At 44.5% G+C, this 25,984-nt stretch overlaps 1 protein-coding gene across 2 annotated transcripts in view; it reads right to left on the bottom strand.

Moving 5' to 3' along the window:
- Nucleotides 1–25,984, bottom strand: part of EXOC6B (exocyst complex component 6B) — a 5,967,963-nt gene that overhangs the window by 5,314,603 nt on the left and 627,376 nt on the right. For both annotated transcript variants that reach the window (XM_044063970.1, XM_044063971.1), the window contains exon 2: nucleotides 24,940–25,105. In XM_044063970.1, the coding sequence (XP_043919905.1) occupies nucleotides 24,940–25,105 (166 nt within the window). The remainder of the gene's footprint in view (nucleotides 1–24,939; nucleotides 25,106–25,984) is intronic.

Below are 25,984 nucleotides of genomic sequence, written 5' to 3'. Positions count from 1 at the left end.
AGTTATCACAATGGAGTGGGACATCGGAAGTTGTTGGTATGACCATTGTGTGAAGAGCATCCATTGTAAGATTCTCATGTGAAATCTGGCTAATAGAAGAAGAGGGATAGCAGCCGCCATTATCCCCAGTACCTTCAGGGCCAGTCGGGCTTTGATTTTGTTGCTGTGGAGAAGAGAGACTTGTTTGTGTATGTCTGCTATCCTCTGGTCTGTGAGTCTGGCTGACATGCTGACTGTCTAGATTTGCGCCTATGAAGGTAATAGCACGACAAGGCGACAAAACAGACTTTTCGCAATTTATTGAGATACCTAGCTTTCAACATGTGTGAAAGGTGTAGTCCCTGGCAAGTAGCAGAAGATGCTTGATGGGGGCTGTAAAGAGCCAGTCGTCTAAGTATGGAAACACCTGGAATCCTTGACGTCTCAGATGAAAGGTGACCACTGCCATGCATTTGGTAAACACCCGGGGGGCTGTGGTGAGTCCAAAGGGCAGGGCTCTGAATTGAAAATGACTGGTTCCCAGCCTGAAGCGGAGAAATCTCCTGGAGCGTCTGTTCATTTTTATATGGTAGTACGCATCCTGGAGGTCTATAGAGCACATCCAGTTGTCCTTCCCCAACAGGGGTAGGATGGACTGCAGCGTGACCATCCGAAATTTTGTTTTCTTGACAGACTTGTTCAAGTTGCTGAGATCCAAAATGGGTCTCCAGTCCCCTGTTTTCTTTGGAGCCAAAAAGAATTTGGAGTAGATTCCGGATCCTTGCTGGTCTGCTGGAACTGGTTGAATGGCTCTTTTTGCAAGCAACTTTGATATTTCTAACGCTGCTTGCTCCCTTTGAGTGGGTGGAACGTCTGGAAGGGATTTTTTTGATTGTTCTGGAATGTGAAAGAATGGGATCAATAGCCTGGAAATGATAGACTGTACCCACTTGTCTTGAGTTAGGGATTGCCAGGCTTCTGGGTACAGTGATAATCTTCCCCCGACTGCCTCCGAAGGTGGACAGTCGGGCAACACCTCAGGGATGCTGAAAGGGCTTGTCAGAAAAGGTTTCTCGACTGCCCTGATTCTGCGGACCCCCCCTGCCTCTAGGCCGGCGTCTACCATTATTGTTCCCCCCTCTGCCTCTAGAGGGGAACAGACTGTGCGTCAGGCAAAGCTCCTTGAGATTGTTTGTGGAACCACATCTTTCCCCCCTTTTGGCCCTTGGGGTAAGGCCTAGAAGGAGTAGAAAAAAGTACAGTTTTGTACCTACCATAAATGTAGATGTCCGATAGGAATGCATCTGCAGTCCTTACAAATGGGTAGTCCTGTCGTCAGGCAGCCCTTCGGTCGGCCGGATTCCAAAGTCTGGGTCTGGCTTCGGCTGGTGTCGCACTTCACCCGACGTCATAGCTGCAGTTTTTCGGGTATAAAGGCATCAGCCGACGCCATCTTCCTCAGTGTTTCTTGCCCCAGATGCCAGGTGCCCTCTTTGATGGCTAAATTTGGATAAATGCCAATGTTTCCAAATAGTAGAGAGCAAACACATAAAATAAGCATGTATGTACATATATACAAACAAATACACCATAATAGATCCCAGCCAAGCTAGCTGAAGGATGGCAAATACCCTAGGAGTACCACAGAGGGGAAGGTTGGTGGGTAATCCTGACTGCAGATGCATTCCTATCGGACATCTACATTTATGGTAGGTACAAAACTGTACTATGTCCTTCAAGGATGCATCTGCAGTCCTTACAAATGGGTAGAATACCATAGCTAAACTAGGGGAGGAGGAACAAAGTAGAGATTATGGTGTAGTTAGGATCCCTTGCAAAACAGCAGTGGCAAAACCTGCTCGGGATCTAGAGTATAAAGGTAAATTGTAATGCTTGGCAAATGTATGCACGGAGGTCCAAGTGGCAGCCTCTATAATGTCCTTGGTAGCCACTCCTCGTAAGAAAGCTGTGGTAGTGGCTGTAGCCCTTGTGGAGTGAGGCCTGATGTTCTCTGGAGTTTTCTTTCCATGGTAGGAGTAACAAAATCTAATGCAATTTCCTATCCATTTGGAGATTGTCTGTTTTGAAATAGATTTTCCTTCCTTTCCTGCTGCATATGCTACCAGAAGCTGGTCAGTTTTTCTATTGGACTTGGTCCTGTCCAGGTAGTAGCGTAATTGCCTATGTACATCCAAGGTATGCAACAGTCTTTCTCCCCTGTTCTGTGGGTTGGGGAAGAATGTAGGTAGGTGGATAGCCTGATTTAAAGACACTCTGGATACCACCTTAGGCATAAATGTGGGATTTGTTCTCATGGACACTATCTTGATGGAAGATCAGGAAGGGTTGCACTGCCATTAACGCCTGTAGTTCAGAGACCCTTCTTGCTGAGGTGATTGCCAGTAAGAAAGCAGTCTTCCAGGATAAGTATTGTAATTCTGCTGTTGCTGCTGGTTCGAAAGGGGGAAGTGTCAATTTTTCTAACACAAAGTTCAAGTCCCATGCTGGCAATGGTGGTTTCCTGGGAGGTTTTACATTTTTAATTCCTCTCAGAAACTGTCTGAGCAGAGGATGAGAGAAGACAGGAGGATCCAAGCTGTATTCTGCTGAAATAGCTGATGCATGTATCTTGATGGAAGAATAGGACAGGCCTGCATGGAAGAGCTCTGCCAAGTACTCCAGGATGTTGGCTATGTTTACTAGCGCCACATCTTCTCCTTTGCAGTACTCCAAATGAGATATCTTTTCCATTTTGCTGCATAATTCCTTCTTGTTGAAGGTCTACGAGCCTCAAGGATTATGTCTTTAACCCTTTGGGATAAATCTGGGTTAATTGTCCTTATGTAATGTTCCAGGCAGTTAGCTGCAGAGTTTTCAGGTTTGGATGCAGGATGTTGTAGTTGTTCTGTGTTAACAGCAATGGGATCAGGGCAGTGTCCATATTTGTTCCCGAGACATGCTCCTCAGCAATGGGTACCAATGTTGTCTTGGCCAGTCTGGAGCTATCAGAATGATCCTTGACGTTCCTCTTTGATCTTCAAAAGCACCTTGTGCATCAAAGGAAGTGGTGGGAATGCATAAGCTGTCAGGTTTTTCCAACTGAAAGATAGGAGTCCACCTTCCAAGCAAGTGGGTGGTACGTCCTTGTGCAGAATTTCTTTAGCTGGTGATTGAGTGGGGATGCAAATAAGTCTATTTGTGGTAATCCCCATTCTCTTGTGATGGCTTTGAAGATGTCCGGATGCAGCATCCATTCGTGGGCATCTGTGGTAGTTCTGCTTAAAATGTCTGCCAGAATGTTTTCTGTTGCCGCAACAAAGATTGCTTGTAACCGAATGTTGTAGCTCAGAGCCACATCCCATAGGTCCAGTGCCAGCCGGCATAGAGGATATGAATGTGTGCCTCCCTGTTTGTTGATGTACCACATAACTGTGGTGTTGTCTGTCCTTATCAACTGACCTTCTTGGAGAAATGGTCTGAATGACTGGATTGCCAATTTTACTGCCAGCATTTCCTTTAGATTTATGTGCAGGCGCAGCTGGTCTTGAGTCCATAAGCCTTGAATGCACTTGTCCAGCATGTGTGCCCCCCAACCGAGGTCTGAGGCATCTGTCGTGATGGTTTGGCTTGGTTGACTGTTACAGAAGGGCAATCCTTTGTTTGATTGACAGGCATGAGCCCACCATAGGAACTCTTGTTTCAGGCATGGGATTATTGGAATTTTGGTTTCTAGGCTGTGCTTGTGTTGGGACCACAAATTCTTTAGGTACCACTGTAGCTTTCTCATATGCAGTCTGGCATGAGGGACCAGAATTATGCAGGATGCCATGAAGCCTAGGGCTTGCAGTACTTTTCTTGCAGTTAGATGGTTCTGCTTTGTTAATGCCAAGAAGTAGAGAGGTAGTTGTTCTTGCTTTTCTGCAGTTAGGAATGCCATTTGTTTTGATGTGTCCAGCTCTGCACCCGGAAAAGTTATTCTTTGGGATGGAGTCAGCCTTGACTTTTTTATATTGACTGTATATCCCAGGGCTTGCAGTAGGTAAATGACTCTTTGTAAAAGTCTTCTGTTAGTTTGCTTTTGTTGTCCGCTTGAATCAGGCAGTCGTCCAGGTAGGGATAAATTTGGATCCCCTGAAGTCTGCAATGAGCAATTACTGATGCCAGGCATTTCGTGAACACTCTGGGCGCAGTAGATAAGCCAAAGGGCAATGCTGAGAATTGATAATGCTCTGATCCTGCAAGAAATCTGAGGTATCTTCTGCAAATTGGTCATATGGGGACGTGCAGGTATGCCTCCTTGAGATCTAGAGTTACCAGCCAAGACTCCTTGCCCAGCATGGGAAGAAGCTGTTGTAGGGTCAGCATTTTGAATTTTGGAACAATGAGGAATGTGTTTAAAGCGGACAGGTCGAGAATAGGCCTCCATTTGTTCTCTTTTCTTGGTACCAGGAAGAGTCTGGAGTAAAATCCCTTTCCTTGCTCCATAGATGGTACCTTTTCCACAGCTCTCATTCTTAATTGAGATATTTGCTTTAGAGCTTCTGCCCTTTGAGTAGGTGGTAGGTTTGGCATTCCTCTCTTTCCTGGTAGAGTATGGAAATGGAACCTGTAACCTTGGTCTATAGTTTGCAAAATCCATTTTTCCCTTGTGATGCAATGCCAGTTCTTTGAAAATAAGGTTAGCTTTCCGCCTAAGGGTGCTTCCAGTTGTTCCCTGGTAGGCGGTGCCACATCCAAGTCACTGTGATTGTGTTGTTGTAGTGGTGGTGGCTGCGTCTGTGCCTCGCTGGTTGTTACTCTGCCACTGGCGTCCCCTGTAGGCACCCCTGGATTGGTTTCTGCCTCTTGAACGCCTATTCCTGCCTCTCTGTGTCTTAGAGGAGTCTGGAAAGGACCAATTTTGGAGGGCCAGCTCCTGCTAAACCTTGGAGGTTGAACCTGTAAGAAATCTTTCACTGTTTGTACAGATTTCGCCTTCTCTTCCATCTTCTTTAGTACCTGCTGTGCAGGGGAACCAAATAAATTGACCTTGTCCATGGGTGCATCCAAAAGCTTAGATTTGACATGGTCTGGTAATGCCTGCTCTTTCAACCATGCATGTCTCCGGATAACTGTGCCAGTCATGGCTGATCTAAAGGAAGCCTCCAGTGCATCATAGCCAAATTTTAAAGAATGGTTACTAACCTGCTGTATGTTATGTACCATTTCCTGAACATATTTTTTATCTAGAGATTCTTCAGAGGACAGCTTTTAGTTAACTGGTCAAGCATAAACTCTTGATATTGAATCATATGGAATTGGCAGTTCAAAGCTCTAGCTGACAAAGTAGCAGAAGTGTAAACTTTTACCCCATCTCTAAGGATCTGGATTCCCTTTCAGAGGGAGGGTTTTAGCAGATGTAGTTGCTACAGCTTTAGGACCCTGGGAGATAGTCTCTGTATCTGCAAAAGGAGCCTTGTATAAATGGTGATGAGTGTCCGGGACCCTGTAGAACCTATCGGGCTTAGCAGGGCCGGAGGTAATGAATCAGGAGCAGTGCAAGCATCATTAAATGCATCATCTGCAACAGAAAGAACTGGAGGTATTGCTAAAGGCCTATGCTGTGGCAAATGTAGAAAGGTTCTAAGCCTTTTTCTGGAGTCTGAGAAATCTTGCCCCTGCCACTGAAATTGTTCCCTCATAGCATGCAAGGTTTCCCCAAAGGAAAATTCCTCAGGTGGAGAGGCTGAAGGAATGGACTCTTCAGCATCAGAGTCTTCGTAAGGGGAATAAGGAGCCTCAGGAGGGTCTGTATGTTCTGAGTCATCAGACGAGTCATCTGTGGATACTGGTTCAGGGGGCTCTGCTCTAGGCCTCTTCTCTGGAGGTGGATGAGAGGCCCTGTCTGGATGAGGCTGGGAGCCACGAATTAAAGAAATGAGATCCTCAGTCAAAGAAAGCATATGGGAACTGGAGCTGGGCCTGTGAGAGGGGGGTTTAACAGGCACCGTTTTTGAAGCTTTAGCTGCTTTAGCCCTGGCAAAGGCCTTAATAGACATGGCTGCAGGAGGCCTAGCAGCTCCACGTGCAGGGGTTGAAATATCCAAGGGAATAGTGTCTGATAATTCCTGAGAAACCGCAACAGAAGGTTGGATTTCAGAAGCAGATTCCACCAGGCTAGAAGAGGCCTCGGTAGAAGGCATGTTTCGGCCGGGAAGAACCGCTTGCTCGGTTTCAGCCGAAACCAAGACACTTGGTTGGCTTAACCGGTTTCGTCGAAACCGCGGACCGCGAGTGTCGGTCCTTTCCCCGCGTTTTGGTAATTTATGAAGTCGGAGGGTCCACGGCATGATATAAGCAAATTCAGAGACGAAAAACTGTTCTGAATTCTGACCGACGCCTAAGCGTCCGTCGGTTAAAGAAGCACAGGCTAGACAAGCTGCTACGCCGTGGTCTGGGCCTAAACAAGGTAAGCAGTAAGAGTGGAAATCTTTATGAGGTATTTGTTTCCCACAAGTTAAACAGTTATTCACTTTTTCTGACATCGGCTGAGGCAAGAAAGAGTCTAACGGGTACTTAGCTTTTAGAAGTCTTCAAGTAGTATTCGGTATGAAATCTCTGGTTCTGACCGACCGGCACTTGCGAACAGCTTCTGCTTCGGGCGCCACGCGGCAAGAAAGACTGAGGAAGATGGCGTCGGCTGATGCCTTTATACCCGAAAAACTGCAGCTATGACGTCGGGTGAAGTGCGACACCAGCCGAAGCCAGACCCAGACTTTGGAATCCGGCCGACCGAAGGGCTGCCTGACGACAGGACTACCCATTTGTAAGGACTGCAGATGCATCCTTGAAGGACATCGGACTCCCACGGCAGAGAGTTTTGCCATCAGTCTCGCACCTTGTCAGGGTTTCTTTCACTTGAGGACCAAAAAGGGACGATCCATCAAACGGCGAGTTAGTGAAAGACGTCTTGAAAGGGTCCGCAAAATTGCATAGCCGCATCCAGGCATGCCGGCGTAAGGCCACACCTGTACCTGTGGCTCTGCTCGCTCCATCAGCCGCATATGAAAGAGGCGCATGGAGGAGTTAGCTATCGAATTGAGGGTAGCCAGCTGAGAGTTCATCTTATCCTGAAAACCCGCAGCTGTTGGATCCTTTAACATCTCACTCGCTTCCTTGATCAAGTCTCTCTGAAGACGAGTGAAATGACAGAGGTAGTTCAGCGAACGCATAGAAAAGGTCGCTGACGAGAAAGTACAGTTTTGTACCTACCATAAATGTAGATGTCTGATAGGCATGCATCTGCAGTCCTTACAAATGGGTTGTCCTGTCGTCAGGCAGCCCTTCGGCCGGCCGGATTCCAAAGTCTGGGTCTGGCCTCGGCTGGTGTCACACTTTACCCGACGTCATAGCTGCAGTTATTCGGGTATAAAGGCATCAGCCGACGCCATTTTCCTCAGTGTTTCTTGCCCCAGATGCCAGGGGCAGGAAGGCTAAATTTGGAAAAATGCAAATGGTTCCAAATAGTAGAGAGCAAACAAAAAATAAGCATGTATGTACATATATACAAACAAACGCACCATAATAGATTCCCCCAGCCAGCTACAAGATGGGCAAATACCCTAGGAGTACCACAGAGGGGAAGGAGGGTGGGTAATCCTGACTGCAGATGCATGCCTATCGGACATCTACATTTATGGTAGGTACAAAACTGTACTATGTCCTTCAAGGATGCATCTGCAGTCCTTACAAATGGGTAGAATACCATAGCCAAACTGGGGGAGGAGGAGAAATAAGATTATGGTGTAGTCAAGATCCCTTGCAAAACAGCAGTGGCAAAACCTGCTCGGGATCTGGTGTATAAAGGTAAATTGTAATGCTTGGCAAATGTATGCACGGAGCTCCAAGTAGCAGCCTCTAAAATGTCTTTGGTAGCCACTCCTCGTAGGAAAGCTGTGGTAGTGGCTGCAGCCCTTGTAGAGTGAGGCCTGATGTTTTCTGGAGTTTTCTTCCCATGGTAGGAGTAACAAAATCTAATGCAATTTCCTATCCACTTAGAGATGGTCTGTTTTGAAATTGCTTTTCCTTCCATTCCTGTTGCATATGCTACCAATAGCTGGTCAGTTTTTCTATTGACCTTGGTCCTGTCCAGGTAGTAACGTAATTGTCTATGTACATCCAAGGTATGCAACAGTCTTTCTCCCCTGTTCTGTGGGTTGGAGAAGAATGTAGGTAGGTGGATAGCTTGGTTTAAAGATACCCTGGAGACCACCTTTGGCATAAAAGTAGGATTTGTTCTCATGGACACTATCTTGATGGAAGATCAGGAAGGGCTGTACTGCCATTAATGCCTGTAGCTCAGATACCCTTCTTGCTGAAGTGATTGCAAGCAGGAAAGCAGTTTTCCATGATAAGTATTGTAATTCTGCTGTTGCTGCTGGTTCGAAAGGAGGGAGTGTCAACTTTTCTAGCACAAAGTTCAAGTCCCATGCTGGCAATGGTGGTTTCCTAGGTGGTTTTACATTTTTAATTCCTCTCAGAAACTGCCTGAGCAAAGGATGTGAGAAGACTGGAGGATCCAAGTTGTATTCTGCTGAAATAGCTGATGCATGAATCTTAACGGAAGAATAGGACAGGCCGTTGTGGAAGAGCTCTGCCAAGTATTCCAGGATGTTGGCTATATTTACCAGTGACACATTTTCTCCTTTTGCAGTGCTCCAAATGTGATATCTTTTCCATTTTGCTGAATAATTTTTTCTTGTTGAGGGTCTGCGAGCCTCCAAGATAATGTCTTTAACCCTTTGGGATAAACTTGGGTTATTTGGTCTTATGCAATATTCCAGGCAGTCAGCTGCAGTGTTTTCAGGTTTGGATGCAGGGTGTTGTAGTTGTTCTGAGTTAACAGTAAGGGAACCAGTGGTAGAGGCCATATTTGTTCCCGAGACAAGCTCCTCAGTAATGGGTACCAATGTTGCCTTGGCCAGTCTGGAGCTATCAGGATGATCCTTGGACGGTCTTCTTTGATCTTCAATAGTACCTTGTGCATCAAAGGAAGTGGTGGGAATGCATATGCTGTCAGGGTTTTCCAACTGAAAGATAGGGAGTCCACTTTCCAAGCAAGTGGGTGGTACGTCCTTGTGCAGAATTTCTTCAGTTGGTGATTGCGTGGGGATGCAAATAAGTCTATTTCTGGTAGTCCCCATTTCCTTGTAATGGTTTTGAAAATGTCTGGATGCAGCATCCATTCGTGGGCATCCATGGTAGTTCTGCTTAGTATGTCTGCTAGTATGTTTTCTTTTCCTGGCACAAAAATTGCTTGTAACTGAATGTTGAGGGTCAGGGCCACATTCCAGAGTTCCATTGCCATGCGGCATAGAGGGTACGAATGTGTGCCTCCCTGTTTGTTGATGTACCACATAACTGTGGTGTTGTCTGTCCTTATCAACAGTTGACCTTGTCGAAGAAATGGTCTGAATGTCTGAATTGCCAGTTTTACTGCCAGCATTTCCTTTTGATTTATGTGTAGGTGCAGCTGGTCTTGAGTCCATAAGCCTTGTATGCACTTGTCCAGCATGTGCGCCCCCCCAACCGAGGTCTGAGGCGTCCGTTGATGGTCTGGCTTGGTTGAGTGCTGTGGAAGGGCAGTCCTTTGTTTGATTGACAGGCCTGAGCCCACCATTCGAACTCTTGCTTCAGGCATGGGATTATTGGAATTTGGGTTTCTAGGCTGTGCTTGTGCTGAGACCATAAATTCCTTAGGTACCACTGTAACTTTCTCATATGCAGTCTGGCATGTGGAACCAAAATTATGCAGGATGCCATGAAACCCAAGGCTTGCAGAACTTTCCTTGCTGTTAGCTGGTTCTGTTTTGTTAATGCCAAGAAGTAGAGAGGGAGTTGCTCCTGTTTTTCTGCTGTTAGAAATGCCATTTGTTGTGATGTGTCCAGCTCTGCACCCAAAAAGGTTATCCTTTGGGATGGTATCAGCCTTGACTTTTTTATATTGACTGTGTATCCCAGGGCTTGCAGTAGATAAATGACCCTTTTTAAGTCTTCTACTAGTTTGTTCTTGTTGTCCGCTTGTAACAGGCAGTCGTCCAGGTAAGGGTAGATTTGAATTCCCTGAAGCCTGCAATGAGCAATTACTGATGCCAGGCATTTCGTGAACACTCTGGGCGCAGTAGATAAGCCAAAGGGCAATGCTGAGAATTGATAATGCTCTGATCCTGCAAGAAATCTGAGGTATCTTCTGCAATTTGGTCGTATGGGGACGTGCAGGTATGCCTCCTTGAGATCTAGAGTTACCAGCCAAGACTCCTTGCCCAACATGGGAAAAAGCTGCTGTACGGTCAGCATTTTGAATTTTGGGACAATGAGGTATGTGTTTAAAGCGGACAGGTCGAGAATAGGTCGCCATTGGTTGTCTTTTCTTGGTACCAGGAAGAGCCTGGAGTAAAATCCTTGTCCTTGCTCCATAGATGGTACCTTTTCTACAGCTCTCATCCTTAGTGAGTTATTTGCTTTAGAGCTTCTGCCTTTTGATTTGGAGGTAGGTTTGGCATTCCTCTCTTCCTTGGTAGAGTATGGAAGTGAAACCTGTAACCTTGGTCTATTGTCTGCAAAATCCACTTGTCTCCTGTGATGTAATGCCAGTTTACTGAAAATAAGGCTAGCTTTCCGCCTAAGGGTGCTTCTAGTTGTTCCCTGGTAGGCGGTGCTAGAGCCAAGTCACTGTGATTGTCCTGTAGTCGTGGGTGGTGGCTGTATCTGTGGCTATACCTCGCTGGTTGTTAGCCTGCCACTGACGCCCCTGTAGGCACCTCTGGATTGACCCCTGCCTCTTGAGCCTATTCCTGCCTCTCTGAGCTTTGGAGGTGTCTGGAAAGGACCAATTCTTGGAGGGCCAATTCCTGCTAAACCTTGGAGGTTGGACCTGTAAGAAATCTTTGACTGTCTGGACAGATTTTGCCTTCTCTTCCATCTTCTTCAGCACCTGTTGTGCAGGAGAGCCAAACAAATTGATCTTGTCCATGGGAGCATCCAGTAGCTTTGATTTAACATGATCTGGTAAGGGCTGTTCTTTTAACCATGCATGTCTTCTGATCACTGTGCCAGTCATGGCTGATCTAAAGGAAGCCTCCAGTGCATCATAGCCGCATTTTAAGGAGTGGTTACTGACCTGCTGAATGTTATGTACTATTTCCTGAACAGATTTTTTGTCTAATGGTTCATCGGAGAACAGCTTTTTAGTTAACTGGTCTAACATAAATTCTTGATACTGGATCATGTGGAATTGACAGTTCAAGGCCCTAGCTGAGAGAGTAGCAGAAGTGTAAACTTTTTTACCCCATCTCTCTAAGGCCCTAGATTCCCTTTCAGAGGGGAGGGGGTTTTTGGTAGAGGTAGCTGCTACAGCCTTGGGTCCCTGGGAGATAGTTTCGGGATCTGCAAAAGGGGCCTTATACAAATGATAATGTGTGTCCGGAACCCTGTAGTACCTATCGGGCTTAGCAGGGGCCGGAGGAAGAGAATCAGGAGCAGTAAAAGCATCATCCACAACAGTAAGTACTGGAGGAATGGCTAAAGGCCTATGCTGTGGCAAATGCAAAAAGGTTCTAAGCCTTTTCCTAGAGTCTGAAAAATCCTGGCCCTGCCATTGAAATTGTTCCCTCATAGCATGCAAGGTTTCCCCAAAAGAAAATTCCTCAGGCGGAGAGGCAGAAGGAATGGACTCTTCTGCATCAGAGTCCTCATAAGGAGAAAAAGGGGCCTCTGGAGGGTCTGAATTATCTGATTCGTCAGAGGAGCCATCTGAAGAAACTGGCTCAGGGGGCTCTACTCTAGTCCTCTTCTCTGGAGGTGGGTGAGAGGCCCTGTCTGGAAGTGGTTGGGATCCCCGGATCAAAGAAATGAGATCTTCTGCTAGACTAAGCATTTGTGAACTAGAACTGGGCCTGTGAGAGGGGGTCTTAGCAGGCACAGTTTTGGTAGTTTTTGCTGCTTTAGCCCTGGCAAAGGCCTTAATCGACATGGATGCAGGAGGCCTAGCAGCTCCACGTGCATGGGTAGAAATATCCAAAGGGATAGTGTCTGATAAATCCTGTGAACCTGCAGGAGCAGGTGGGATTTCAGTAGCAGATTTAGCCAAGCTGGATGAGGCCTCGGTAAGTGGCAAGCTTTCGGCCGAAGGAAGAACCATGGACTCTGTTTCAGCCGAAACCGAGACACTCGTGGTTGGCTTAACCGCGGTTTCGCGAAACCGCGGACCGTCAGTGTCGGTCCTTTTCCTTGCGTTTTTAGAAATTTGCGAGTCGGAGTATCCGGCGACATAATGTAAGCAAAAGCGAGCGAAAAACTCTTCAGCAATTCAGACCGACGCCTGCGCTCGCCGGTTGAAAGAAGCACAGGCTAGACAAGCTGCTACGTCGTGGTCTGGGCCTAAGCAAGGAAAGCAGTAAGAGTGGAAATCTTTATGAGGTATTTGTTTCCTACAATTTAAACAGTTATTCACTTTTTCTGACATCGGCTGAGGCAAGAAAGAGTCCCCAACGGGGTACTTAGCTTTTTAGAAGTCTTCGGTAGTAGTAGAAGTATTCGGTAGTAGTAATCTCTGGTTCTGACCAACCGGCACTTGCGAACAGCTTCTGCTTCGGGCGCCACGCGGCAAGAAAGACTGAGGAAAATGGCGTCGGCTGATGCCTTTATACCCGAATAACTGCAGCTATGACGTCGGGTGAAGTGCGACACCAGCCGAGGCCAGACCCAGACTTTGGAATCCGGCCGACCGAAGGGCTGCCTGACGACAGGACAACCCATTTGTAAGGACTGCAGATGCATCCTTGAAGGACATCATCCGCTTCCCGTACCTGTCCATAGTCCTAGATTCCTTGTTAGGAGGATGGACGGGCACTGAAGGATCAGCTAGTTCCTTCTTGGTGGCAGCAGCCACCACCATAGCATCCACAGAGACTCCTTTGGTCAAAAATTGTTTGTCTGCTGGGGCCGTAATAAACTTTGAAGGTCTCCTGGGGGTGGGGTCCACAAAGTCAGGAGCCGTCCAGGCCTTTTTTGCTACCACATGCATGAGGGGGTCAAAGGGAGGGGACACCCAGGAGGTGGAAGGGCGAGAGCCGAACACCTCAAGATACACAGATTCATCCTCTGATGGGTTGAGGGCCGGCCAATTCCACCTCTGTTTTAAGATCTTCAGGATGTCTGCAAAGGAGACATCTTCAGAGGGGGAACGGGGGGAACCTTCAGAATCCTCTAAATCCGTGTCAGAGGTGACAGACTCAGGTGAGTCGATGTGCTTCCTCTTGCACTTTCTCTTCCTAGGGGGCTCTCCTGCCAATTCAGGAGAGGCCTTGGAAGAGGAGGAGATCCCAACTGGGGACTCTTGAGGAGCTGGCTCTCTGCAATCCGGGATGAGGGAGTGAGTAGAAATTACCTGAGGCACCGTGGAGGGAGGGGCGGACGGAGCCGACTGTGGAGTTGAACCAGGTTCTAACACACTCTGCATGACCTCGAAGGCACCCCTGTCAGGCAGAGCCAAAGGTCTCCGCTCCGAAAAGCTGAAAACCTCCCTGGCACCGACAGTGATGGCTCCGAGGCCGATGTCGGAGCCGAACTCACCAACGCCGAAGCACTGAGAGGGAGAGCAGGGTCGGACAAGGGTCCGATGCCACTCACCCCCTCGGAGCCGACGAGGGAAGTCCGGTGCCGAGATTCCTCCAACGAAGAAATCAGAGCAGACGACGGTGCCGAAGACAATTGTATCGGCTCCGACGCCGCCACAGTCTTGGGTCCAAAACGCCCCGGCTCCGAACTCAAAGGAGTCGGAGGAGGAACATTTTAAGTAATAGGGTTAACCATCGACTGATGAGTCGGGCTCTGAAGCATTTGGGCCAGTGCCTCGGACTTAAGTAGACTCACCACCCTCTGAAGGTCATAATTTGAAAGTCTCGACGACCTAGAGGAGTGAGACCTATGGCTCCGTTCAGACAGCAAGGGAGATGCTGGAGCCGAATGAACGGAGCCAATAGACTGTGACCTAGACCTTTTCCTAGTTGTCAGTTCCGATAACCTTATCGGAGCCGACTCAGTGATGTCTAACACCTCGGCTCTGGCCAGAGCCGAGGAAACAGAAGAAATACGTGTTCGAGCCCCATCGGCTCCGGCCGGAGCCGGTGTTGAACAGACCCAAGCCCCAGGGGACGACTCAGAAGCTGGATCCGACGACCTGGTAGGCTTCGAGGGTTTGCCCGAAGATAGAGTCGGGGGACCCTCAGGCTTCAATAAGCCTCGTAAAATAAGCTTATTTTTTCTTTCCTGCAGGACTCTAGGGCTGAAGCCATGGCAAACAGCACAAGTCCTGCAGGTGCAAAGGTCCCAGGCAGTACACGCAAGAAGTGTGACCGTCTGTCAGAGACATCTTCTGACAGCACGAGTCACACTTCTTAAAGCCTGAGACCTTTGATTCTTTAGACATTACTAAAGATATAAAGTGTAATCACACACACAGACACAAACACACCGATTACACTATCCGAAAATTAAATTAAACTAATTAAGCAAAAAAAATAGTTATTAATTAGTTTTTAGTTTCCTACAAAAAACACACACACACTCCACTACTAGGAGGGGGAGGGAAGGGCCAGAAGGCCTAAGGAAAGAACTTCTAAGTTCTGGAAGTAAAAAGGGTGGAGAAACTGGAGGGAATGGATAGAAAACTACTTAACTTTGGAAAATATAAGGGAAAACTAAGTTAAAGGGGTTTTAAATAAGTTTTAGATTGCTCTAAACAAACTAACCTGAAGCCAGTTGGAACAACACACCTCGATCGCTGTAGCGGCAAACGAGATCTGAGGTATTACCGCCTAGCATTGTGGGATAAAAGGGGAGCCTTGAGCCGGTGGAACTAACTCTCGAGCTTTTAGAGTGGCCGAGTCGGAGCCGAGGTTCGGCTCTGAACCCATCCAGCAAGAATGAAGGCGAGATAGACAACTTAACATGTTTTGTATTTTTGGGGTTGAGAAGGAGGGAGTGTTCCATAAACCATTTTTCTACATTATGGAAGACTGTTTGGGCGAGGGACTGGAGGGAGGAAACACTCTTAGCAGCACAGACTAAAGTCGAATCATCAGCATATTGAATGCAGCTGGCTTGAGGTATATTCAAGTATAGGTCATTGATAAATAATGAAAAGAGAAGGGGACCTAAGATTGAGCCTTGTGGAACCCCAATGTTTACTGGGAGTAAGGAAGATAGGTTATTGTCCCAAAGCACTGCTTGTTGCCTGTTTTGGAGATAACTTTTGAACCATTGATGTGCTTGTGTGCCAAGAGAATAGACATTTAGTTTGTCAAGAAGTGTATTATGGTTAACCATGTCAAAAGCTTTTGACAGGTCTAGGAATAGTGCTGAGGAGAAAAGATTATTGTTCCTATTATTATTTATGGAGTCAGAGAAGGAAAGAAGAGCAGTTGTAGTGCTGTGGGAAGGTCTGAAACCATGTTGACAGTTGGCTAGAAGTTTGTTTTGTAGAAGGTAGTTAAGATTAACAAGGTAGTTAAGATTAATAAGTTACTATGTCCAAGTAATTCAGATCTCGAGTCCCAGCTTAAAAAATTCTACACTGTACTCTGTAGGAACTTTTTAAAATATACCAGCTCATTATACTCCCAAAACTTATGCTCCCAATTACCTCTTTCTTCCCCACCGCACTGCCAACATTTGCCATCCACCCGTGGAAAAATTCTTTGAAGTCTGCTTGGAGTATAAAAATACCTATACAAATAATGCTGAGCAAAATCCTACACCTTCTGGACGTTGTTGCATACTTGGGTGCCATACATACATACTCCCATTGCTCCCTTTTAAACTGTTTACCCAGTCGCTCTTCCTAATCTTTTTTAACTTCCTCTGATTGATTCTTAAAGTTATTGTATATTTTAAATACCCTGCTATTCAACCATTTTTAACAATGGCTTCTGTTCTACATTCAACTAACAACTCTACCAGAGCAGGCCTTTCACTTGGGATTCACTTATCCCTTTCTCTTTGCCTACACTCTCGTACCAATCCCTGGTTGGGAAGGGAGTCGCTAACCTGCAATCCAAATGCTTCTTGGTCTCATCCCATTCTATTACCATTCCCTCTCCAGTTATTTGCTCTCCATACCTTGGATCCTATGCCAGTTTTCTCCACTAAACTCCAGCCCACTTTGCTTATTCACTGTACCCTACTTAAAGTCATCTACTGGAAAAAATTCCTGTCTCCATTCTCACTTGGCTTACTTCTTAGAATTCTTTCTGCTACTTTATAAATATAACATTCTGTATGTCTGCTATCCTCCTTAAGGATCTACATCCAAAATCTCCCTCTCCCCCCATTTCTTTAACTTCCCCAATGCTTCATGATCATTCCCTTCCATTTTGAATTATAACCTTCTGCTTTGTCTTATGGATATGAGCCTTAATTGTTTATTTCTAGAATATCCTTTCAAATCAGGTAATCCTAAACCACCTCGTTCTACTGGAAGGATTAGCTTATCCCACTTGCGTCTTGCTCTCTTCCCCTCACAGATAAATTCCTTCAACTAATTAGTATCCACAACTTCTCCTCTGGTTGATAAAAGTATGCCTGACCTGTATATGAAACTAAAGAAAATTATAATTTTCACTGCTTGTACCTCACTATCCCTACCCATAAAATAAGAGCTAGCAGTTTCTCAGTTTTTGTATCATTATTTGTTTAGTCTTTTCCCACATATCCTTAGCTCCCGTAACAGAACCCTTTTGAATCTATACTCTTAAATACTTTTTTTCCCAAATAAACTGCACAATGCTTCAGGGTTACCTAAAGATTTCATTAACGCAAGCAAAAGAAAACAGATGCAACGACTGTCTGCAAATCAGAATACTTAAAATGCATTTTTCTTACATATAAGAAAAGTAATGATTACCGATGTTTTATTACATAAAAATGCAGACTCAAAAAAAAGTGGGAGCACAGTATACTGCATACTGGACATCAAGAGAAGGATAGTTTTTCCAAAGGCAGGAGTCATTCAGTGGGGAGTGTTTTTTTCGGGGGGCGGGCTCATTATCCTCATGAATTTAACATATACAGCCCTCTGGATCATGTGTGTTCTGTGAAGACAAGACGCAGCACAAAGACTGGGTAAGGGGGAACCATCTTTAAGCATGCTTGCACATGGACAACATATGTAGATGTCTACAGGAGTTGCATATGCTTGATGTTTGCACTGAAAAATCAGCACATGGGGTAACAGTGGTTTGGTATGATTAGCACTGCAAGTCACTAGCATTACACTACGTTTGTAAGGTTTGTGCTCTGCACCAGTATGGCTGGTCTCACCAGACATCCAACTGCCAAATGTCTGGTTCAGGAAGACCCAGTTTTCACTCTAGTTCATTGTGCTCTGCTGGATGGAGTGGCTACATTGTGAGAACAATATTATAAAGTGATTTCCAGTGACAGGAACTTGTGGGAGAGCTTTCCAGATCATCACTTGTAAGCATGCTCCAGCCATTTAAGTGAGTGAAAGGCAGTGGTCTCCCTCCAAAATGCAATGCCCCTCAGGAGGAATGTTGGGGACTACCTTGCCTGAATACATCATCAAAACAGGGCATACACTTAAGCACTTCCTAGTTGAGGGAGAGGATGCAACAGATGCAAAGTATTAGGCTGTTTCACTGTGGACATATTTAAGGGCATTTATTATTTATTTATTGTATTTGCCTTTGTTAACCAGGAAAGTCGAATGGGCTGAAATGAGCCCATTTTCAGTGGAGACAAGCTCAAAAAAAAGAACAATGTACATAATTAACATGACCAATGTCTGCTCCTACTTCCTTCAGCATTTGACAATGCTTGTGTACACTCTTGGGTCTACATAAGGGATCTTCCCAAATTTCCATTAACCCTATACTGGTGATTCCTGACCTCTACAGTTTTCTAAGAGGAGAAATACGTCAAGAACTTCCCTCACTGTCTCCAGGTACTTGGCAGAAATTCTGGCACTTGCAGAAATGCCTTATACAATGCTACTCTATCCAGCAGTAAAGATAATTCTGGTGTGGGTCTTGGGTTGTGTCTTGGAGGCCACATGAACAATTCAAATGTCAACTTAAAGATCGGCAAAGGGTTCAGGATCTAGATCCAAACTCCTCCTTAGGCACAGTGTAACAGCATGGATCCATTGGTAGAAGACATCTGTCCCCCAAACATATACACCCCAACGTGGGCCCCTTACATCAGATATGAACAAAATAAGCAGACCAGTGTAGAGATCAGATCAAGTCTTCTACAAACAGGGGAAAAACTACTGCACTGACATACAAAAAAAAAAAAGATACTGGAAATAATCCTTTCCTGTTAGTAGTACTATTTAATTTGTTATACAGGCAAACAACTCAGCTAAGGCTTGAACCTAGTATTGTGCTCCTCGACTTCTATGAAAACATTCTTAGATTCCCAAAGCTTGTAAATGATACAGAAGTTTACCGGAGCTCTAGTTAGAGAGACAGGTGACTGCACACTCTACATTAGCCGCTTTCGTAACTTTTATGTATTTCTTTTTTTTTTGCAATTCAAGCTCGCTTATGATTGCAAACAGCAGGAAAACCCTGGTATTAAAAGCCCAGTGCAAAAAATAGAGAAATATATCAAAGCAAATCACCAAGGCTGTTATACGGCTGTATACAATTCCACACGACTTCAAATGTGAAGAAAAAGATCCACTTGAATCAGCACAGAACAGGATAAAAAACACTAGCGCTTTCACAATTTAAACTGCTTCATCAGATCACATTCACCAAAGTCCACAAACTCATTATATATTACATCTAACCAAAGTAAGTGCATTCATGTAACTAAGCAACAAATTCAGTTGCTGAAATTCTTAAAGGTGTTTTACAGCATTAATAATAAAAAAAAAGATATTAAATATAGTGTTATACAAGTCACTACCCAAACAGAAAAATAAAATATGATAAATATAAAATAAAACCTAAACCATACTCTAAGAAACGTGGTAGAAAACGTCAGATAATCTCTTATGATTGGTATGCTTGATACTCTTGCCATTGCAGTGCAATGCCCCCAAACTCCCTTCCCAATGCACCCTGCTGCATCTCTCCAGGGGCTTGGTATATGCACATAAGTGTAGAACTCCTCAGGGCAAAGGTCACCATCCCTCCCCTCTAGGTTGAGGATGGTGCTTCCCCAAGAGAGTTGTACATGTAAATCTTTCAGCCACCACTACTGAAAGCAGAAGCTTAATGCTTTACTTAGTTGTTTCAACCCTATACCCTTACATGATGTTGCAGGCTCTCACAAATGAGCATCAATAAGGTGTTGTAACAGAAGACTCCAGGTCATAAAACCAGGACACCCTCAACCTACCTACACACACAGTCTGGCTGCCACTCCAAGATCCGATCTCCACCTCAACTTGGCTAGTGGGTCACCTCTACCAACAGATCTCAGACATCCACCCCCTCAAAGGAGAGGGTGAGCAAGCAGAGTTTCTTTATATCTTCCCCTTCCATTTCCAAATGAGCAACTGACTGTGCCACTAATCAAACACTGATTGCTCAATTCTCAGACAGCTCTTTGTCTCTGCACCAACAGAACTACCCTTTACTCCACACATACACTTGTAAACATACACAAGAATAATTAAAAAAGAGAGAGGAAAGAGGAAACTGCATCAATGAACTCCCAAAAACAAAATTCAAATTGCTACACAGGTTCATATGTGATTAGTAGGCTAATGGCACTAGAGTCTTTACAAGCCTAGCCAATAATACCCACGACATGACAATATTACATTTTAATCCCCAAACATGGGATGTGGTAGTATCAGATTAGTGGGTCTTTGGGTGTTAGAGCCGTGATTCATTTTACAGACTGCCTCTGTCCATAAGGGACATGGGCTACACAGTACCCAAGGACTGAATTTATGGTTCCCCATCCATTTATCTAAATTCTTTTTGAAGAGAGTGAGGGATGGGCTTTGTTTTATGAAGATGGGAAGTTTATTCCATAGACAGGGTAGCTTTTGGGCTACAAGTCTCTCTCTCCAGCAAGTTCTGTTAGACTCGCAAGTAAGGTTCGGATCCATGGAACACACAGCTCTCAATTTTTCTTGTGAATATGTAACACTGTCATCAGGGCTAAATCACAGAATGCAGGTCAGTCATACGTCTCCTCTCAATAAAGGGATAGGGCCTTTAGTCAGACTGCATAAGCCATGTCTCTTATGCTTTGTACTTTTTTTTTTTTTTGTGAAAATCCTCTGGGGCTGTGTATGTGCCTGGTTAGGTACATGCAGAAGTGAGCATAGTACTTGATTAATGGCCTGATGAGGGTAGAGTACAATGGTACTAGGACTTCCTTTGATCTTGATGCCATGCCTTTCCTTATAAAGTTGCCCCACATAGGATTTCCTCACTACCATAGCTACCTGGTGGTCAAAGTTTAGGTTACTATCTGTATTCTTAGGTCTCTCACCACTAGGTCCACTTTTAGTGGTGTGCTATCAATATTATAATTTGCAGTGATGTCTGATTTACCAAAGGGTATGATTATGCATTTTTTAGCACTTAGTCTCAGACCATGGTTTTGGAAGTCATTTGTAGGCCTGTTTGTAGGATGTCAGCATCGTTTCAGGATTTGGTGATTGCTCCCAGCTTACAGTCATCGAAAAACTTGGTGAGCCAGTGGCCCCCAACATTGGCCTTCACTTCAGAGAAGTATACACCAAACAGGAGGGGTGCCAACACTGAGCTCTGTATATACCATTAGTAACAAATTTCTTATCGAAGTAGATTCACCTCTCCGGACATGTGCCCTGTCAGAGAGCCAGTTGGCTATCTATCTGATAATTAAGGGGTTTATGCCTAACTCAGTACATTTATCTACGATCCCAGAGTTGGTAATTGTGTTGAAAGCTTTTGCCAGGTCTAGATAAGTGGTATGTACCATTTTACTCTCATCCATGGCCCTGGTGACTTTCTTGAAGAAGTCCACCAGATTGAGAAGGCAAACACTTACCTTTGACAAAGTAAAATTGGGTCTCGTTCAGTGTTTGGAGAGTTCCTATGTCATTAGTGATCAGGTCCATGATAATTCTCTCCATGGCCTTGCAGATAAAACTGGTCAAGGTTATGGGTCTGTAGTGCCCTGGGTCAGTTGGACACCCCTTGTGCAGAGGGATGACTACTGCAGTCCTCAATTCCTCTGGGACAAAGCCCATCTGGAGGCTGTGGTAAAAGAGGGTTGCTACAGGCCCTGACAGATTCTGCTTTAACCTATTTAAGAAGCACCTTGGAATATTGTCGGGATCCACGGAGGGTGTGTTTTTGGCTTTAGTGAATGCAGTAAGGATATGTTCCACGTAAGTGGTAGGGGGTAATTGCTGGTATTTCTCTGGGTGTGGTAGGAGGTGATGGGGGAGCAGTTTGAACTGAATTCAGCCAGCCAGCAGGTTTGCTATAGTTTCAGGCTGGGTGTAAGTGTTGTTGTTCATGATTAATTCAGCACTTTGCTGAGCATTTCCCCTGAGGTTGCAAACAATTAAAAAAGCTTTATGCTCATCTTTCACCTGGTGGAGCTATCTTTGCTTCATAGTTTGTTTTGGCAGATAATCTGTTCTCTATTGGCTTTGGAGAGGTTTGTTTTTTTTTTTTTTGGTCCCTTTGTTGAATAGCCTATTTATGCCAAGGGTCCACCAGGATGGTTTATTTTCACCATCATAAGTTTTACTCAGACAGGTACTGCCTTCCTCTATGCAGCTATGAATGTGGTTGTATAGTGCTTTTGTGTACAGCTCACAGTAGGCCTCAGTGTCATCTGGGTTCGAAAGGGCTTAGAAGTCTAATAAGCTGTCACTTAGTTTGAGTTAATTGGCCTTAGCAAAGTTCTTAACAGGTTTGGAGTTTGATGGGGGGGGGGGTTAGTTTTAAAACAAAAGGAGATCATTTTGTGGTCAGATCTTACCAGGGAAGAGTTGATGCATGAGAGGCAGCAGCATCCACCCATGTTCATAAGTACTAGGTCTAGGATATTTGTATCTTTAGTTGGGTAGCTAACTAGTTGCTCCAGGGTGTTTGCATTGACAAAGTCCAAAAACCTCTGAGCAACTGAATAAGTTTCCAAGTATATGAAGGGATATTTTGAAATCACTCATAAGTAAAGTGTTAGGCTGAATGTTAAGAGACTCCAGTAGGTTTAGGTAGGAGGAATGGTTTTCCAGACTCATGTTACGGGATCTGTAGCTAGCAAGGATATGATAGGGGGTCACACCTATGGTTAGTTGGGCATGGAGCAGCTCAAACAAATCATGTTGTTGGCCCAGTCTAGCAGTGTACTTGTCCTTTATGAACACTGAGACACCTTCTCCCTTTGTTTTATCCTGAGCTGAGGGGGATCAAAATGTATGAGACACACTGTAGCCTTTGACAGCTAGGGTGCTTTCCATGGTTCTGAACCATGTTTCCATGACTGCACAAATGTTTGCATTTTCCAGGGTGAGGAGTGCTCCCAGGGAGTGCATTTTTTTAATTTATTTTTTTTATTTAAACTCCTAATGTTGAGCAGTAGTACCTTTAGGTAGTTGTGCGTGTTTTTTGTTATGCTGGAGGGTTTAAGAACTTGGCATGGCCAAACAAAAAATAGGCACTATGTTGATAAAGTTTTTGCCAATATCTGGAAGCCAAAGGATGACAAGTACAAACTATCTCTGGCAAAGCATTGCAGTTTGTCAATCATGTCTCCCCAGGCTGAGATACTGGATCGCCTTGTTGTGACAGTAGAAACTAAGCCAACTGTCAAAGTCAATCATTTTTTGCTGGTACTGTGGAAACATCACTGGTGAAGATATGAATCTAGCTTTGAGTAGCATCCTACCTGCTTGGGACACATTCAGAGAGCTCCATCATACTTCTTTTCATATAGTCCAGTAAGGTAGGTCTTAGGTTGTTTACATCCACATGGACTATGACAGCGTCATATTGGCTCTTGTAGTTTAAAGACCCAAGTGCATGTGTGATCTAGCAGATCCTGGTTCCAGACAGACCGCTCAATGTGATCTTCTCCTTGTTTAGCCTGGTAAGGGTGACATCAGTATATCTTACAATGGAATCCCAAATAGCTAGAACTTTTGGCTGTGTGGTGTGCGTTTCCTTTTTAGGCTTGGGAGCGAGGCTACTATGATTTTCAGAGTTGTGTGAGGTGCTGTCCTTTTTGAGTGTGCGCGGGGCCACAGAGGTGTTTTTAGGAGGTTTGGCTGGATTATGAGTACCTCTGCTTGAGTGGGTCTATGTGTTTGTTCCTTAGTGTTGGCAGTGAGTGTTTTGGGTGTAGCTCTGACAACATGAATTGCATTTTTCATGTGTGTATGTGACAGCTTTGCCTCCAATGACACTGTGCATCTACATCTGTCACACATTGTATATGTCTGTTCTAAAAACATCTCACACACTGTCTGTTCGAAAAATATATTTCATACACTGTTTGTCTGTTCTAAACTTACACGGTTGTCAGCAAACAGGAGGCAGTTACTACACTGCTTCAGGATGCCCATATCCAACGGGCCAGAAACACAGATGACAGGGAAGTGCCTATCTATTACACCAGATCCTTAGTAGATGGGTAGTAGTACTGTACAGTCACTTAAAGGTCTACATGAGAGTGTTTAGTAGTATACTCTTAGAAGACCTGCAGTGGTGCTGCCCTCTGCACAAACTGACAGCTCTTCCAGCAACTATGGACAGTGGGAGACTATGGACGGATTTTAAACAGGAGAGGTTTGCTTGAAACACAGAATCAAATCAAAATCTATGAGCACAGCACTAAACAGGACTTGACCCCAGACACAATGGAACACCACTGCTGCTTCTCCAACATTAAGCTACTGAAACAGCAGAGGACAGACCAAGAACCTTAAGCTTTATCTCTTACTCAAACATGCATGATTCATATACAAACAGACCAATGAGACTGAAGTGCAACTACACTTTATTTTAAAAGTTAAGTGAGCTGGTCCCCAGACTCTATTCACCCACAATACAGACTCATTAAGGAACACACATTAAGTGCAGCAGCACCTTGCTTCTTTTTTAATTTACGGATTTTGCTTATTCACCCTCTTCTTTCTCTAGTTTGTCAGATTACTTTGCATTGCGTTTGTGGGGAAAAAGATGCTACTGTAGTTCATGTGTGTCAAATAATGAGCCTCCATCATAGCAAATAAAGACATGGGGACTAGCCAACTAACATGGCAAAAAAATGAAGTGCAGCTGCAGTTAATTTGTTTTCACTGGCCTGTGTGTGTGTGCAAGCTCATACACGTATATAGACACACACACACGCATACAAATACATACATATGCAAACATTGTCCAGTATTTACCAGCCACTCTACTGTTATAGAACACATTACAATAAATCATATCAACTTTTTACAGCAAGAAATCTGGACAAAGCCTAAAATAATGGGGGCAAAGGTCCAAAAATAGGGACATATTTTAAATATTGTTCTTATAAACTTAGAAAGTTGCTATAGTAACAGTTTTTGTTTTAGCATGCATTTTATTTAGCGACTTCAATCCTCAGTGATTTGCCAGACAACCACACATTTTACTATGAAAGCCAGACCAAAAATATGAGGCAACAGTCTGCGAAAATTTGGACATCTGAAGGTATACATTAAACTTTGGCACCATATTGCTTTTTCTGATGTTAATTTAAGTGATCTTTAAAGACCTTGTTGATACTACCCAAAAAAGTGCAAATGTGTTTTATCCAAATGGTCAAACCACATTTTCCCAATGTCATCATTCCTGTAAAAAGGATTAATAAAGCTAATAAACTCACCTAGTTAATAAAATACAAAAAAATTAAAATCTGGCATGCATACTTCCTAAGCTTCTAGAACAGCAAACCTTTCATTACCTTTAATTTCTGGGCTTCTCCTCTGACTTTCAACAGTTCAGTAATTGAGTCAACAAAGCCTTGATAGTGAAAGTTGCACATCTTCTCAATCTCTCTGTCATGATTTCTAATCCGGGCATCCAGTTTCTCCATGAATCGGCCATGCTCTTCTCCATCATAAACAGATCTGTAAGAATAATTTGAAGACAATTTTTGAAAAATGCAATATAATTTTCAAAAGACACTGCTTTTTACAGGATTAGTTATGTCACTGCAACATTTATCACACTGAACATTCTACTTTTCATGATTCCTTGTCCTTGCTCTTACTAAATATGACAGTTCTACTACCAACACACTGGTGTAGTGGTAAGGTGCCTACCAGAGCCACTGATTATCTACTTTCAGCTACTGATTTGGTGCTGGATGGCCTGTCAGAGAGATGTGAATAACTGGCAAAAGGGTAGCTTTCCTTCTTCAGGAAAAGAATCTGAGAACAAATCTGCTACATGCTCAATTCAGTAAAGCAGTTATAAGCTAGTTCAATGAACCATCAATCAAAAATTTAACAATATTGTCAGCTGTTAAATTCAAGAAATGGCATGAATGGAAGCATACTGCACTAATATGCAACATGCTAGTACAAGAGAAAGTAGAGAGTCAGTGTTTCATACGTATTATCTCACTCTTCGCTAGCTCCCAGGATGAAGTCTGAAAGACAACAGCTGATGAGTGGTACACAGCCAGTAAAAATCTCTCCCTACTCTGTGAAATAGTCATAAGTCTATTCTTTTATGCCCAGCTCCATGGTGTAAGAAAGGATAAAGCTATAACTCTGACTTAGAAGGCTACAGTTTGAGCAGCAACTTGCATGACTGCGGAACCAGGGTGGGAAGGGGGGGGGGGAGAAGGTGAGAATGAGTAGTGGATACTGGCTTACTCATCCTGGGGGGGTCCAGTCTGCTATGTTTGTGACTTGCAAGAGGAAGAGGAGTGTGTGTGCTGAAGAACAAGGACCAGAAAAATGTTCCTGATGTTACCAAGCCTGTGATGGCAGCCTTCATTA

The sequence above is a fragment of the Protopterus annectens genome, chromosome 2.part2 (genome assembly GCF_019279795.1).
Source record: "Protopterus annectens isolate FY-2018-M chromosome 2.part2, PAN1.0, whole genome shotgun sequence".
In the NCBI taxonomy this organism is placed as follows: Eukaryota; Metazoa; Chordata; order Ceratodontiformes; family Protopteridae; genus Protopterus; species Protopterus annectens.
This window is presented reverse-complemented; position numbering and strand designations above follow the sequence as displayed.